Source organism: Scomber scombrus, chromosome 16, assembly GCF_963691925.1.
Source record: "Scomber scombrus chromosome 16, fScoSco1.1, whole genome shotgun sequence".
Taxonomy (NCBI): domain Eukaryota; kingdom Metazoa; phylum Chordata; class Actinopteri; order Scombriformes; family Scombridae; genus Scomber; species Scomber scombrus.
The window spans coordinates 17,923,395-17,941,864 of NC_084985.1; the positions used below are offsets into that span (position 1 = coordinate 17,923,395).

The 18,470-nt window shown below is 37.6% G+C and overlaps 1 protein-coding gene across 1 annotated transcript; it reads right to left on the minus strand.

Annotated features, from left to right (window-relative positions):
- Positions 1 to 88: 88 nt before the first annotated feature.
- Positions 89 to 2,301, minus strand: bet1 (Bet1 golgi vesicular membrane trafficking protein). The gene is made up of 4 exons (XM_062435936.1): positions 2,153 to 2,301; positions 1,831 to 1,937; positions 1,526 to 1,582; positions 89 to 878 (listed from the first exon to the last, which is right to left on the minus strand). The coding sequence occupies exons 1-4, from the start codon at positions 2,169 to 2,171 to the stop codon at positions 723 to 725; spliced, it is 339 nt and encodes a 112-aa protein (XP_062291920.1). The 5' UTR covers positions 2,172 to 2,301; the 3' UTR covers positions 89 to 722.
- Positions 2,302 to 18,470: the final 16,169 nt, after the last annotated feature.

Below are 18,470 nucleotides of genomic sequence, written 5' to 3' on the forward strand. Positions count from 1 at the left end.
AAAAACATAAAATACCAGTTCAATTGATACCTATATGTAACACGCACTTAGATGAGACAAACAATTATTGGTTAAGAGTTGATTCAGATCATAAAATTTGTTTATTTACATTAAAAAACATTTTACAACAAAGTTGAAACAATAGTGAAGTACAATGCTATTATTTTTTGTATGGATGCCAAATTCTGTCATATATCCATTCGTTCTTGAAAGCAAATACACTAGATTATGCTTCAGATAGCGTTCTATAAATTACTCACTTTGAACACAATTTGGGCTGTATGATAGACTAATCCACAGATTTGCCATACCTCATAACTCAATGTGCCTACTAATGCATTAAGGATCTGGACACTCTTCTGCTGTTACTTGTACAATGTTGAGTCACAACACCTAAATCCAGGTAAATTTGTCTGAAATTTAGAACATTGGCAGTTAATACTTTAGGTATACAGTACAGTATACATGATTCCTACTCAGGTTCATTAATCATCAAAGATATTGTGCACTTTTCTAAACCAGTTTTATGTTTTCGGGACATCAAAGTCCATAATTTGACTGTCATGCTATGAAATTCCTGACAGAGAACAGGGCACTTGTATTCATTAATAAAAGGCCTTTTCTTCCTCATGGTCATCATAAAACAGGTTTAGATTGGAGATTCATCAGCATACGACATTCTGGGGAGGAACGTGGAGTTCATGAGCCAAGCCAGACAGCTATCACCTGAGCTTGATGAACCAGTACAGGACAAAGAACACGAAAAGGCAGAAGAGTAGCATGTAGCACAGCAGTTTGGTCTGACTGCCTCTGGACAGCTGTTTGACTCTGCCGATGGTGGAGCCAAGCAGGCCGCCTGTTGAGTCAAAGTCTGAGTCCTGGTGTGGGAAACAGATGAAAAGTCCTAAGTCCAAAAGGCGGACAGGCTAGCAAACACACATAACACTCAGAACCAAGAAAATGCTACTATATCCTACAGTCAATATGTATAAAATGCAACTACTACAACTCTGGTTAAATACTAAAGCTTCTTTATAATTCAACTGCACTATATTTAAAGTTAAATGTACTTTTTGCAACAACCCATTTATTTGACAGTTAAATAATAATAATCTGCTTGGAAAATAAGATGCAGTGTTACAGATCAAAAAAACAAAAATTAAGCAGAGCTGAAATTATTTGCTCATTAACTGATTAGTAAATTAAATATCTTTGGGTTTGGGAGTGTTGATGAGACAAGACAAGAAAATTAAAGTAATAGTCAAGTTTCACTATTTTATAACATTTTTCAACTAAATAGTTGATTGAATAATCCAGAAAATTTAAATTGAAGTTACTCCCTCTTAACCAGCTGCTACACAGAAAACAATGAACAGGTAATTTAACACTGGCAGGGGCATTTCCATAATGAGTACATTCTGTTCTTTAACTTAATTAATGGATGCAGATTTTGAATACAGGATGCTTGTACATACTTATACTATTTTGGTTATAGTGTAGCACATAAAGGGAAAGTGAAACTCACCATATCATCCAGCATTTTGTTCTGGTATTTAACTTCTGTTCCTATGTCGATAGACAGCTGTAGATAACAGGCATCAAAATATACATAAATAATTAAGTACACCTTGAAACAAGTCATATTAGTTCACACCTGTAGTTTATTAAAGAAATATTCTAGAAACATTAGACTTTTAAAACAAGTATATTTACTCTTCAAATTAACATAACGTTAGCAACACAGAAGTCAGCTGTGACAGTCACCAGTTAATTAGTTCATATCATAGACTGTATATCGTACATATCTACAGTTCATCAATGGTTCCTTACACTCTTCAAAGCGTTGACTTTGGATCTCAGTCCCTCCTGCAGGTGTTCATTTTCCTCCTCATACACACTGTATCCACTTGCTACATAATTCCCAGGGCCTCCTTCACCTTCATGAAAAGACATTAAACAATTGACACAGCGTTAGGTGGCTATTTAGTCAGCATTTGAATCCTGTGATATAACATTAAAACCCGGTCGAGTTATGTGAACGTGGCCTGCAGTATTTACATTCATTGACATACGCTAACAACATTAGCTACGTTAGCTAACTATCGGCTATGTCTTTATGTGCTTTAAAAAGAGAGTTACGTTTGTGTCTTACCCAAACCGGCGCGCCTCATCTTGACACACTGAAGGTATAACTGTCCGGAAGTGTGTGTGTGTAATACTACAAAAAGAAACTTCGTTGAAAGGAGGTATAGATTAGCTGTCGTAACTATGTGACAACTCACATCGACCAACGCCACGACATCATACGGTGGCCGGCGAGTCCAATCCTTCCCTGACAATTCATGCGCGTAAAGCAAAAGAGAGAGAGAGAGAGAGAGAGAGAGAGAGAGAGAGAGAGAGAGAGAGAGAGAGAGAGAGAGAGAGAAAGAGGTGATCAAATATGCAAGCAAAACATAAATAGTGTTGAGATGAATGTGATCTAAAGCCAAATTATGATTGTTTAAGCAGTTAACCCGAATAGTATATGAATTAAAACAGAACATTAACATTTTGAAATCTATATGGCTATATATATATATATATATATATATATTCCATATTCAGTATATTTCTCATAACCAAAGGAAACTAGAAAAACAGAAATAACTAAAACTAAAATCAAAACAGGAAAAAAAAGTGTGTTTGTGTGTGTGTGTGTGTGTGTGTGTGTGTGTGTGTGTGTGTGTGTGTGTGTGTGTGTGAAGCAGGTATTCCTAATGTTTGGGATCTCGATAAAAAGCAGGTCCCCTTAATGTAATTCATTTATTTTATGGCTTAGTTTAAAGTTAAGGAAAGATAAGGGTTACATTAGGGTTAGGGTAAATTTAAGCTTATGGTGGTTATGGTTAAAGATAGGATAAGTCTTTAGAAAATGAATGTAAGTCAGTGTAATGTCCCTGAAATGACGTGTGTGTGTGTGTGTGTGTGTGTGTGTGTGTGTGTGTGTGTGTGTGTGTGTGTGTGTGTGTGTGTGTGTGTGTGTGTGTGTGCGTGCGCGCACGTGTGTGCGTGTTATATGCCACGGAAGTCACCATGAAATCACTGCAGAAATCATTACCTTGAGGCAACAAATCCACTAACAAAGATGAACTACATTTATCAGTAGGATCTGCCTCTATTGACTTTGCCTCATCTGCATTCTGGACTGACAACATTGATCTATGGTTTAAGAAGGGAGTTTATGTTAATCATTCTCCAGCAACAGTACACACTGCATGATCCTTTCCAATTAATGTGACAATTCCTATTACTGGAAAGCTTTTGTCTACTCTTCTCTCTGCTGCTGTATGCGCTCTCAGCTGCTATGCTGTTAATGTCATGGGGTTGTTGTTTAATGATAATTTAACTGCTCAGTATCATGACGAGCCACAAAACCGCCACAAAACACAGGGGCCAGTACTGTGACTCTGTGGAAAATTGTTAGGCTTCATGTTGTTTCGTTTTTTTCTGATGTTAAGGTCAAGACCCTCATTATGTTATTTTCTTGTACTCAATAAAAATAATAAATTATTTCTTCCTACTGTTGGGACATTATCCAAGTCTGAAGTATGATATTTGTGTGCCACTCATTTTAGAGGGGGTATATATGAATAAAAAAATGAATAATGTTCACATCATCCATCTTTTTGGGTGCAAAGCTCATCCCCTTGACACAAAAATATGGCAAAGAAGTGTATTTCAAACAGTTTATAGTCTAGCACATCCTTTACATAATGAGATATGTAATTATCAAGACAAAACAATGCAATTAAGAAGAAAAGCACAGATTCTGCCTTGAATTATACACCCGTCTTTGAAACACAGCAGGTCCCACAGTGGCAAACCTCAGTGTGTTAATCTCCCTTTGCTAGAAGAATCGTATCATTATAAGTAGAAAATTGCTGTGATGTTCCTCGTCGACACAGACAGATTGTTTCCTTTGAACAGTTTGAAACGTGACCACCATAACATGGAGACAATTATCCTTTGTGGGTTTAATAACGAGACATACTGACACATCCATCTGTGCTGTATAGGAAAGAAAATAGTTTTTTAATATTTACAAAATCCTAGATGTACTTTTTAGCAGTGATTAGCTTTCCCTATCCCTTCATACATCATCCATCACCTAGCGCTCTGCCAACATTGCAGGAGACAGCTAATATGATATAAGAGATTAAAATGACTTTCGCGACATCGATTTATTCCAATCCAATATCTTATAAATAAATACAACTTTAAGCTCCTATCTACCATAAAGCATTTCAATGCCTGAGCACCCATCTTTTTATGTCTTACCCAAAGGCTTTGCTGTATGCATGACCTTGACATAAGTGTCAGAGAAACAGAAAATATTGATTGAACTGTGAGTGTGCATCTAAGCTGTCGTTGTGGATCTGATGAGATTGGATTTATCAGATGGGTCTTTAGAGAGGAGAAAGATGTTCAGATGTTTGGTAGCTGGTCTTAATCCTCACTGAACCTCTGTGGATCCAGTACACTCCTGATACAATGATCAGTTTAGCTTGAATGTACACACGTTAATATTTAATATAAAGTACTTTGTATTACTGCCAGTTTTTATTCCATCCCTTCATATATTACATGAAGGGTTTGGACACACATCTCCGTTCACTTGAATGAGAAAGTGTGCTCAAACTTGAATATTATGTGGTGTAAAGTATTTGTTATTTTCTGCACTAAAGACAAATATATGACACATAAATTGACAAAGGCTTCTCAGAGACAGGAATCAATATAAGAAGACTTTGACATTTTGGGAAATGTGCTTATTTGTTTTCTTGCCAGGAGTTAAATGAGAAGATCAATACCACTCTGAGGTCTGTACAGTAATTGTGAAACTACCGCTAGCAGCTGGGCAGTTAAGCTTAGCATAACGAGTGGAGGCATGAAGAAACAGCTAGCCTGGCTCTGTCTGAAGGTAACAAAATCCACCTCTAAAGCTCATTCATCGACACATTATATCTCATTTGTGTGCTCCAAATAAAAACAAAAGTGTAATTGTTTCTTTATTTTTCCTGTGGTTTGTTTTATTTTTTGATCGTTGGTTTCTATGGTGGTGGTGGTGCAGGGGATGCATTGATTTTTTTATTATGGAAAATAATGATAATAAAAAAATGATTCTAAAAAAACCCAACTTAAGTGTAAAAAAAAACAATTTGTCACGTTATGGGGGTTATATGCCTGCTGTTTCTTTGCCCGGACCAGCACCATCCTGGAGTCAACACCGGTTGCTTGGCAACTGGATCCAACCAAGAAATAGTCCAGTCCATAATCACAAGTGATGTGCTAGTTGTTTCCCCCTGTTTTCTGTCTTTATGCTATGCTATGCTAAGCTAGAAAAAAAATAGTATTATCAAAATCATGCATTTGTATCATCAACTATTATTGGGAAAGAAATGGCAGAAACAGATGTGCAATAGCGGTCCACTGTACACAAAGTTTGGAAAATAATGTCCGGATAACTCATCTATGGTTGATGGATCAGGATGATGGATCAGGATGAAAGAGATACTCCCCAGTCAGTGAAGTATGCATGCCATTTGGCAAGACAGGATCATAATTAGCACAAAATGAGAATTGCTCACCTATCTCTGCACTGCACCACTCACTAGATACTGCTGATGCTTAACAATATCTGGCTCATCCTGATTAGCATAATTTCTCCAGAGAATGGAGCGATGAATGAGTCAGATGATGGAAGAGAATTGTAGAGGAAAACATGCCGGCGAAAAGATCTAAAGGACGCTATTGTGCTTCCTACTCTTAGTCTCAGGAGAAACGGCTTTTTGATTTGCACACTTAACATTGCTTTGAACCACAGTTAAAAGATCTGCCGGCCATTTAAGCCAGGCTCAAAATTATCTGGCTTGTAAATTGTTATTATATGAGGATTTTGGATCCTGAATAGATGGCCATGTTGTTTAGTATGGACAGGAAAATTGAAGGTTGAAATAAAAGATAAACAACTTGCTGGACAAGGCTTTTACACAGTCAGAGTCAATATAAAATCAAAGGCTTTAGGAAGAGAATAAAAACAAGTGCGTATCAGTGCATAAGAACAGAAAAGACACAGGAGGGATCACAGCTGAGGAGCTAACTGATCAATATGGTGAGAGAAGGATTTCTTGACTTTCCTGAGATCTGGATTAAAGGTTGGTGACCACAGTGACCTCACTAAATTACACCAAAATTGCAGCATCAGAAATACTAGACTGACTCTGGCCCTTGTTTGTTTTCCTGACAAAGTTCCTGGTCATTTTGCTATCTTAAAAGAAAGAATAGACTAGATATATCACACCATATATGTACAGTATATGCCAACATGTGACAACCAACCCCAAAGACAATGTGACAAGCATCCCCAACTGGGATTATTTGCTACCAGCAAAGCTATCAACCACATGTTTTGCATAGCTAAGAAAAAAAGCTACCTAACACTCTCTACTCTATCACTCTCTCTTCATACTTTTAAATGCTAATGATTGTTTTATTATAAATTCATTGTGAAAAAACCTAGAAGACTCTCATCTCAATGTCAAGCAGTTTACTCCAGAAATAAAATCTTATTAAGTAACATCTCATCTAAATTCTGAAACTTTCAGTATCAACACTTTTTAACAGCGCCCTCTAGGGACCGAGATCTGATGAATGTGACATCCAACCCATTTGACAACTAACCCCGTTCTCCCCTACTATTTACATTTTTTTTAGACATGTTAATTTAAAACCGTGTATAGCTTCTGTATGTTCTCATCTTGCACTCTTTTGTTTCATCACAATTCATCATCTTGTAGCTTTGCAGGAATGTCTACAAATTATTCATATGCACATAAAGCAAAATCGACTCTCGACTTGAAATTGAGTGGGAGGGAGAAGGAGGCGGAGTAGAGATTTCTGTCTTTCCTCAACTTCATCTGTTTAAAGGCTCACATTTTAGTTTCATGGCTATTCCAGGTTGCTGAATTCCTCCAGGGGATCTCCCGTCACTCCTAATGAACAAGACTATAACTCAAACTAAAATAAGCTGCCGCCCTATTATATCCATGTTATTATTCACCCACCTCTTCTGTGTGTTTCTGTGTTTGTGTGTGTCTGTGTTTGCAACCTGACGACCCCCTCCAACCCCCATGGACCCTATTGAAATGCAGTAAACTTCCCCCTCTCTCGCTTGTTCAAATTCAGCTTTGATTTGTGAGTTGACACTAACACTGATTCCCTTGACAAGGGAGATGCGACGCCATTTACAATTGAATTGAAATATTGATTCACTGCAGCGTTGTTAACCCCACTGGGAGTCGGGCTTGAGTGGCTTTGTTTTCAGTCTGATTATGATGTGCATTAGATTGTTTAGTCCTTCCTCACAGATGACTTTTTATCAATGTGTATCATTCAAAGTGCTGCTGATTGCAAATTACATTACTGTCTCCTTATCTGACCCCTGTATGAAAGGTAACCATACTCCTGGGCTTTGCCTTTTATCCTCTACACACAAACACACACACACACACACACACACACACACACACACACACACACATGCTCACTGCCAGTGAAAAACCCCACTGCCTCTTATATTCAAACCTTTCTTCTCGAGTCGGCTGTCCACACTGATGTTGAGCATTACTATTGTTATCGTTCCCAGCATAAGGGGGGTACATTCACGTGGCTGTGGCATGTCTTAGATTCATCAGTTACCATAATCCTGACAGAAAATGAATCAGAATAATTTAAAATAATTTCTCTAGCAAAACTACAAAAAATTCACTGGTTCCAGCTCTTAAAATGTGACAAATGACAATTATCCAATTTTATCCAACATGATAATGAACTAAATATGTTTGGGTTTTGGATTGTTGGTCTGTTAAAACAAGAAGGTAAGTGAAGGCAATATCTTGGGCTCAGGGAATTTATGGGCATTTTCATTTTAGTTTTTAGCATTTTATAGATCACACTTAATAAATTGGTTAATTGAGAAAATAATAATCTGTTTAATTGATAATGAAAATATTTTGTAAAAAAGTTGCTAATCTAACTATAGATAAACTATGCATGAATTAAATAGTAGAGGACAATCTACATAACTAAGTGTGTTAAGGTGGATTGTGGAACAAAATCCTTGACACATAGGCCAGCATTTACCTGCAGGGCCAGCCTGCAGTGTTTAACAATTTGGCATCAGTACACATCATCTGTCTTTTGTGCAGCACATATTTACTCCTGAATCATCCAGATGCTTTTCTGAACACATTCTCTTTCCCCTTAGTTACACAGATGCATTGAGATTCAATCAAGCCCACCTTAAGCCATTCACCCCAAAGTATGATGTAATAGAATATAAGTAAATCTACATCTGGTGGGACTTTTGATAATCAAGCTTAAATACTTTCTCACTTTGCATCATATAGTCTGATTGCTACAGTGCAGAGGTGTACAGTCAGTCACTAAGTGCAACTAGTGGAGTAGGTGCTGAGAGAAATGCCACAGACACCTCTTCACAAAAGTGTGTTTGTTTGTTTGTTTTTTCTTTATATACACAGAAATATGTGCACAAGAGCTATATTTCTATATTTCAAGACAATAATACTGATATTACTCTTTTCTCTCTATGTTTGAGTAGTTTTCTATTTCACAAAAGTGAATATTTAGTGAACACAATGTTGCCAATTGGAGGAAACATGGGCAACAAGTTGTCTAAAGCCACTGAGAGACATTAGTAGTATATTGTAGTGTATCTATTTCAATATACGTATATCATATACAAAAGGCACTTTCACTGTGAACACTTGTACCACATCAGAAATGTCTTGAAGAACTTTGGTACGAAGTCAAGATGTTGTGACAGGTACTACAAGAAACTAGCCTAGCTCTGTAAATTGAACTGTGTTCCTGCACATACTGTACACATTGGCATCTGCCTTACACAGAACTACTTTACTAAACTGCTGAGACATGAAAACATGATCACTGTTATCAGTCTTTAGAGTAGTCTCTACACAAATGAACATACCCAAACTGTTTGTGGTGAAGGAGCATGTCACCCAGTGCAGCAGTGTGGCTCACTGATGTCTTTTTAATAGTTTTCGGAGGTCTACAGCACAGAGGAATAAAATGTATCAGTGTTTGGATACACACACAAGAGTTGGGATTGTTGGTGAGGCTCTGCACTATAAAGTTGTTGACAATAAGAAAAATATAGAAAATCACCAGCCATATCCTTTAACAACCTTGGACCACTGACTTTGATGATCCCTTAATGATGATCCTAGCATCACCATTATTTCGAAGTTTACATTTTTTTAAATGTCGTATAGTTTTATGATGGGTCTTGATTGGTTGTGTGTGATGCTGAACGTGTGTATGTACTAGTAGGATTACGGTTACAGTTAAATATCACTGTAATGAGCACTCGCAATTTCATTGTATTATGAATACAGTGACAATAAAAGCATCTTATCTTGTCTTATTAGTCCAATAGTTTGATTTTTTGTTAACACAGCATGTAGCACGCTGACATTAGCATTTAGCTCGAACTCTAGCTGGGCCTGCTAAACACAACCTCACAGAGACACCAGTGCGGCTGTGGACTCATAGTTTTGTTTAGGAACACAGTCTTTTATTTACTTGATTCGAGTAAACATGAGTTTCTGGATGTTTGGATATCACAACCTGTTTTGGGAAACCCATTCACTTTTCAGCAAACATTTATAGACATAACAAATGTAATGTCCAGAAATTATTTTTCCAAGAACTTCCAAGAAGAGGAGCAAGCCACACTGAAATCTTTGACCTGTCAGAAAAATATCCCAAAACACTCCACATGTAACTAAATAAAATACAGACAGAGAAATTGGTTGCTGGATTAGCAGCAAATGCACAGAATGATTTCCCCCCAAAAATCAATACAAACATTAACTCAAAGAAATATAACATAAATGGAAACTTACTGGCAACAAAGGCTTTCTAGAGCGAATACTGTACATGTGTGTACTCTGTGTTTGCGGTTCCAAATATTTGTTTCTCTTGTTTGTTCTTTATTTCAAAGCCTTGAATCACATTTGTCTTCAAAATTAGTTTTTAGTCATTCAGAAACTTTCATGTTAGCTGTACAACTATTCTTTTGGCTGCTATTATTTATTATGTAGGGGGAAGAAAAAAAGACTTGAAAAGAGTGATTGGGGGCAATTCAACATTTTTCTTCCACAATGGACGCGGCCTATTTTATTCTCTGCCTGTGTGTTTTTTGCATGCTCGTTATATCCTGTGTTATGCTCTGTTTCTTTTACTGTTCCCACGTATTTAACTTGTAACTATGCCAGGAAGCACACAGCATGTAACTACAAACTCAGCTGTGCAGCAACAGTGTGGGCTACATCAATAAAAGCGATTGGTCAGGAAGTCTGCTCTGTCTGCAGGGTTGTGCATGATGTTTAAAGTCGCCCACACACAGTTGCTTGTCTGATTTTCCTTAAGTTTTATAACCTGGTTTGACTTGTTTAAAGACTCTAAGAAAAGAGATCAAGTAGGTGACTCTATTTATTTGGGATTCATCAAAGAAAAACAGAGAAAGGAAGTTTTTTTTTTATTTTCTTAGAGTCTATCTATATATCCATCCATCCTCCAAAATGCTCTTCCTATGAAGGGTCACAAGGGGATGGAGCCTATCCCAGCACACATACTGTAGATAATAACTCATGATAATGAAAAGGCATGCATAATAATAATAATAGCATGCACTAATGAGCTTTTCCTCTATGTCCACCTGAAGGAGGAAAAGTTTGCAAGCCGAGGAGACACAATTTAGGAGCCAGCCAGGAGCAGATTGAGCTTGTTGTCTTTGATCATATTGAGAAAACATTTCTGTCATCTCTTTTAATTCCAGCGGCCTCTTTCATTTCCACGCAGTTAGACGAGAGCATTCATCTGTGAGTTGGTTTTGCTTTGTTCTCGTTTCCATAGTGGAGCCTTGCACTCGCAGTTTTAATAGTGGTGAAAGTTGAGGAAGTGACCACACGGACGTGCTGATAAACCACTGAAATATTTGCTGCTACCACAGTCCTGACAGCTTTCTATTAACTGCTAGGAATAGGACTTTTTTTCTCTCTCTCTCTCAGCAAAAGAGCAAAGCAGACAAAGCCTACGTAGATGTGAATTCCATTTGAAAGGCTTACCAACACACCAAAAAACAGAATCACAATTTTATGCACTGCTGTGTCCCTCATGTCACCAAAGCTTTGGTCTACTGCACTTCTCCTCCCTACAATATGTCACTGCACTGAACGCCTTTGTCCTGCTATAATTGAGTATCACCAGGGCTCAATTCCAACACCTTCTTATACCCCTGTCGCTCTGCATGACAAGTTTTGACAAGTAATTCATAGTTTGCTGAGTAGTGCTATGAATTGCTTTACTGTAATCTGCCCGAAGGGATGTGGCATAATGTTAAATCTCCTGTTTTGTTGCACGGATAGAATACTTGTAACCGATAATGGCCTGGCCAAGGTACAATTTATGTATTTGTCCAGGCAGAAGTGATTCAGGCGAGTGAGTGAGTGAATTCCAACTGAACTACCGCAGTGGCAGATGTGCACGAACATGAAGGAACCATATGGTGAACATAATGAAGCTGGTTTACAGATACCACAGGGGGAAAAACATACTAATCTGCTAAATTTGGCAATGTTTGCCATCGCATAGGCTGCACTACAACCTTGTCTCAATGTTCTGCAGGCACTGCCTAAACATAACCATAAAAGTTTAATATTGAAGTTGTTAAAACCAATGGATATTGCACTGCAACATATAGATGTTTTGTTTTGGAAAATAGGAGATCTGTGGTAACTGAAAATTTCACTCAACATTTTTGTAATTTTGAAGAAAAACATATGAACATAAAGGTTAAAAATGTTGTTTGATAACATTTTTTTTACATTCAAGATTTTTGAAGGATTATACTGTATAGGCATATGTATAACATTGAGGTTTGCCACTTGAGTCCAGTGGAAACTAACATGACAAACATAACATCACTTTTGAAGTTGACATGGCTAACTCACCCTGATGATAAGTCCAATATTTACTCTCCTTGTAGCTCTGCCTGGCTCTCCAAAAAAAATCCATCTCACGATCTGCAAAATACTCCACTATGTTCACCAGTTAGGGGGGGGGGGGTAACTTTGTTTGCCATTGGAAACAGCTGCCTGCTGTGCCTGGAAACGATGCTGATGAGAGATGCTAAAATGCTCCATAGAACTGAGGGGATCTGCAGAATGGGGTAATAATGGGATTTTGTCACTAGGAGCAACCTCTTTAAGATACACACAATCTTTTGATCTGTTGTTAAAGTTATTGATCTTATCAGCTTTATAGTAGCTTTTACACAGATTCTACTTGGATCAAACCATACCATTCAAGTTTCTGCCATGACTGATAACGATGAATACTTCACAGTCTCTTCTGCCATTAGCAAACTTTGACATACAGATGTTGCTTGGATCACCATAGCAACAAGGGATTGTTACCAATACGTATGATAGCTTGTTTTGCTGTTAAGGACCAAAGCAATTGATTTGTTGACCGCTTAGATACATCGGTTCATGTACAAGCCTCATTTAAACACTGGGACTGAAGCCTTGATTTTGTATGGCTTCAAATAGTCTATTATGTCATTTGTCCAAGTAACAGCCGTCATGAAACTGAGGGTAAAGATATTTATTTTCCTGAACTTTCAGAAAAGTTACACAGTGACTTTGAGTTCACAACATGACCCGGTGAAAGAACACACTTGGTATCTTCAAAAGAAAAAGGATAATAAGTGTGGGAGGAGCAGCCAGATCCCATGCTGCTTTTATCACTTCTATAACATCCTGACCCACTTCTCACACAGAAAAGTACAATCTGACAATATGAACTATAATCTGATTATAAAAGCCGGCACACATATTCATGCTGCAGCGTTTTCCAAAAAGAGCAACTCAAAATCTCTGAAATTCGTCATACCCGGTTAATGGGAGTCTAAAGCCAGAGGCCATTTAGCAGAATGGGATTTATCCAATGAAGCAAGAATATCATAATCACAACACAGCTGTTATTATTCAGCTCTGTAGTTGATAATGGGGTTTAATTACATTTTCTTTCCATTGTAAGCATCATGGAAGTTGGAAACAATAAGATTATTGGAATTATTGATATCTTGCTCGTGCTAACATCATTCATTTTGTTCTTATGCCAATCTTCAAGTTCTAAATATGTCACTGATAACACTAATAACATTATTGCCTGTTATTAGTATGAAGGAACTTCTCTGTCAAACAGTGGTGGGTTAGAAGAAGAGCAACAGTGCCACCTAGTTTAAAGCACATTTTGTATCTGCATGAGACAGATCCCCTGCCTACCTGTCCAAATGCAAAGGAACATCCACCCTTAATGGCGAGGCATATAATTAGATAATATGTCAATTAAGATTGATTGACAGAATGAGCGATTGGCACAGTCTGTCTGCTCCTGTTGTGTAAGTGCAGAGGTGGTCTACATTAGGCATGACCATCCTGGATATGCTGATGAATATTTGAGGAAAGAGTTACACGCACCTGAAAATAATTTATTTAGACAGACACGGCCTAATTAGTCTTAGGTCAACTCCTCACAGTGTTGTTAATTCCTCAGCAGGCATTGTGTAAAGTATGTCTTCCCATCATCCCTTGCACAATGAGTCAAGGGATGATAGCATAATTAGAGGAGCAAACAAACAAACTGGAGCTGTGGCAAAAAAAACCTTTCTGTTTCCTTTGTTTCTAATTGCAATTCCAGACAAACCTGTTTTAATAATGTTACTATGATGTTTTTCTGCGTCAAATTCCTCCTTTCTTTGTTTCGGAAACTTCTCTGCTAACTTCTAAGTGCTTTCGTTTTAAATTACACTAAGGCATGATGTCTAAAGAGTATTAGAGATGTAAAGCTTAAACAAATTATACATGTTAGAAAATAATTGCTGAATTTTGGAGCGTTAAACTATTTTTCACCATTTCTGTGTTCAGGAATTTTTGGGTGGGCCTGAAATAGTGGCTCAATGACACAGAGAGGTTACTAGCCTACATCTTGTACTCATAGTTACTATTTTTACACCTATTTTCATAACATTCATCAGAGATGGGAAGATGTTGTTACTGGTGAATGGTACCATTCTCAGTCAACATAGAATTTAAGTAGTTATTTTAAACCCAGCCGAAGTGTCCATTGACAGGTGGAGCTGCCAGCGGCTTCAGCTTCAGCACTGGCTGTGTGGCTCAGAGCTCCCCGGCCAGATGGAGAGTATTTGCTGGGCAGCACTTCATCAAAAAACAGGATGTGAAAGGCAATTGCTTCAGAGGTGACAGCCACAATGAAGCCGCCAAGGACTTTTAACATTGTAGATTTATACTCTGTGTTTTTCTTGTCAAGATTAATTAATGATGAACCGTTTTTGAAGATATATTATTATTTTATTGAAATTGTTGCATTTACTTTTGTATGTATGAATTTTCCTGGCGTATAAATGTAATAAAGTATATTTAAAAACTCAAGGTACACCGTATACTTTATCCTGCCCCTGGTACTACTTGATGCCGACAAGATGGAATGAAAGAACAACGTCACTTTTCCGCCACACACCAGATGATAGGATAGGAAAAACAGCAACATCGCTTTAGCACCACAGACCAGTTTTCCTTAAGATAAGTTTTTACCTCATACTGATAATTGTTCAAGTTCACATGCAATATTAATACTGAAAATCATGATCAAGCTAATTTTTTTTCTTCTACTCCAAGATACGTTTCTGTCCAATCCTGAGTTCACTTTGAAAACCTGCGTAATCATTTGTCAGGTGTATTGCCTCAATCAAACTGCCCACCAATCACGGTCTCTGCAGCATGGCGGAGGCAGTATTTGTCAGCCCTGGTACACCGGAATGTATTTATCAGCTGAAAAAAAGAATGAATTGTCAGGAAAATAAATCATTGATTTGTGCACACTTCTTGTGTGGTTGTGGGGCCTTGATACAAGTCATTCAGTCACAAGTCAGTGGTGCTACAGTCAAAGTCAAGCTGCAAGTTCTTTTTGATATAAGTCATATCAGTCATCAAATTCATGGACTATAGTGGGATTTTTTTCTTTTTCTTGCATCTTTTAACCAAAGACAATTGGACGAAAGGAACTTCCCAGAGACACAGTTTATTTTATTGAAGTGGAAAGTCTAGCCCAGACACAAAAGATAAGAAGATTTCAAACCCACATGGATAGCACCCATTCAATTTGTTGGAGGGCTTTTATACAGTCTAGGGAAATAGGAAATACTTTCACATTCATATTTTATTTTTAATATATTTATCATGATATTTCAGCCAAGAACCATCTGTGAGAATCACACGGTAGAGGATGTTTTGCCCTATATGTCAGAGTTTCTTTCTGTCTATATTGAATTAGCCACATTTATGCAGATTTGAAAGCAGTCCGAGGATTGTGTGTGTGAACTAAAATCATTATTTTTCTCTCTAGTTAATTTACAAGGAGAACTTGATAGAGGGAAATATTTGATTATTCGTTACGCTGTTTCAACTGACAAATATCCATATGCGCCCATAAAAAAGAGACATTTTACTGAATATAAAATTGTACAAGGTTAACATGGACAGCGAGGTTAACAACAGCTGTCATCATCATGCACCTCCAGTAATGGAAATAAATCAACACCAATCAACATTATCACTATTGTTCATACAATGCTTACAATAATACAGTACACTGCTGTTCATTTATGACAAACAGAAGATAGATAGGGAGACTGGGGTAAGATGAGCCATTTTTCATATTTAGGATCACTACATCAAGGCAATCATAGTTTTGTCGCTAACTAATATATCTGCATATATTTCAGGATGTTGTGCATCCCTTCAAACAAACAGAATGAGTGTAAACATAACTGTTTCGATAATATAGCATGTCCAAAAAAATTGGTCTCGTGGCACAACTTACGTAAGTTGAGCATAAGAGCGGGGTAAGATGAGCCGTAGGGTATTATTAGTGACAACAATGTACACAGTCTCATAAAACAGTTTCAACAAATTTGAGTAAACAGTAGACCACAGCTCAGCGGTTAGACTTCCCTCTCCATGAGCATGCTGGAAGCATTCATTGTGGAGAGATACATCACACTACTCACATACTATGTACTTTTCACACCATCTGCATCTGAGGAAACAGTTCCCTGTGTTCACAGGCCAGAGAGATTTTCCATCACCTCTGGCATAATCCTGAGTCACAATATTGTTATCCTTCCACTACCAGTACCTTTCTACTCTGTGTTAGGGCCTAATTTTTTTCCATTTAAAAGTTGAATTTCTTGCCCAAAGCCAGCAACACTTTCAGAGCTTCTAGAAATAATGTTTTAAAACAAATAAACGAACAAACATAAAAACGCATTGACAATCGCTGTCACTTTTTGCTGATCTGTGCTAAATAGATGCAAAGTGGTAAAAAGTTGTGTGTCATAAGCTTTGATATAGAAGGCTGAAAAAATGTTTTTGGAAGTGATCTGCAAGGCTGTTTGTTGAAAAATATCATTCAGCAAGCAGCAGGGGGTTTTGGACACTGATGAGCAGACATAAGGGAATGTTTCTTTTTGTTCCTTCTCTCATTAGACACTGAACAGCTTTGAAATCAGGAGTACATTCTCTCCAGCTCATATGCCTCAAAATCCTTTGTCTTTTCCTCTGAATTCAGCAATACTGTCCCTTACCGCAGCTCAGATGTGCCTCAACTTCAATGCCATCCCGATTTTGCAGTCGCAATATGCTCAAACTTCAGATCTGCATGCTCGGGGACATGACCACAGCCCAGGAGAGCTACAGCATACAGTATGTTTAAATATAGAAGGAAAGGATGGTAATGTTGAGGTGAGGCTATGGGCAGAGTCACTGTGAGGTTGATGGTAACATTAGAAAACAAGGTGCTGGCAGATGCTGCTGATAGGCCACAGTGTGAGAGAGAGTTGAACAGTTCAACCCAAGGCCTCTTCTATATATTGCCTCCGAAGTCAGTGTATCTAATCTTTTGGCCCTGTCTCTGGGATGCAGTCACCAGATTGTCATTCACATGTGCACAAAATCCCTGCTTTGAAGTAAAATCTTGGACAGGAGGCAGTCGAAAAAAGACAATGCACGATTATACAAACACAATATGACATCAATGGCGAATAAAGCTTCTTTTTTCAAAGGAAAAGGAAAACCAAATAAATATGGCTTGTTTTTGAGTGGCAGAATGATCCTGTACTATCACTGACACAGACAGACAGGATTTCAGAGTGATTAGTGAAGCTTCTGTGGGTTTGTGCAAATCTGTCATGCAGGCTTGTCAATCAACATGAAACATTTCTTTCTCCAGCCAAATTAAGAAAAATAAGATTTACTGAGACACAACAGCATCCCAGTCCAAACCCAATAAAATCGGAAGAAAAAGACTAAACTGCAAAATCAAGTTTAATTTCAGCTTTGTGCTGTGTTGAATGGATTTTGTGCTTAATTTTTCTCTTATGAAAGCCCACATATACTAAGGTCAGAATGTTTATCCCCACAAAGCCTTTTGTGCAGTTCTATACTTGGAAGGTAATTTACTAGCTCTTTATTTTCATTAACCAGGTTGTTTTCAGGTCAGTGCCAAATGTCAGACAAGACTGAACAAAGCTAGCTACTGTGATACCACTTTAATGGCATATTAATGAGAAAACATAATTGGGGCAGTTTTCTGGTTAACACTTTAAAAAACCACACAACGGCAGGCAGGGAGCAAAATGTGACATAAAATAAATAGGCTATAAGTAGCACTGTTTAACAGTACCTTTTGACCTAAAAATTAGCCGTGTCCAAAATCTAATCTATCTGAAATTTTGTAACATGAAAATGCTTTAGAACCTGGCTGATAGAGGTAATTGCTGGGGATGTGGTCAGCACGTTTGACAAGTTCTAATGGGCATGGTGTTGACCTAAAAATAGACAAGATTGAGAAGGTGGGTTGAAAGGCATTTTTTCTTGGCCTAACAGCAGGCTTGAAGTCAGCAACAGTAGTCATCCTGTCCCCTAGAAATATATTTATATACGGACGACTGAAATTGTGTTTATACTCTAATACCTAGCCTAAGAGAGCTTGTCAATGGAAGTAAGCCAGTTTGATTGGGATTTTGTCAACAGAAACATTACATTTCAACAAAAATAAAAATCAAAGCCACCAGTAGAATTAAATAAATATGCCAGGAAAGCATAGCGCATCTTAAAAGTATTGTTCAAGATATTAAAATCCAAGACCTCAAGACCACCTTGTTCTATACAATCTCTAATCATTTATTTTGTACTTGGTGGCAATACAGTACATACTTTTGTACATTATACCGATGCTTTCTT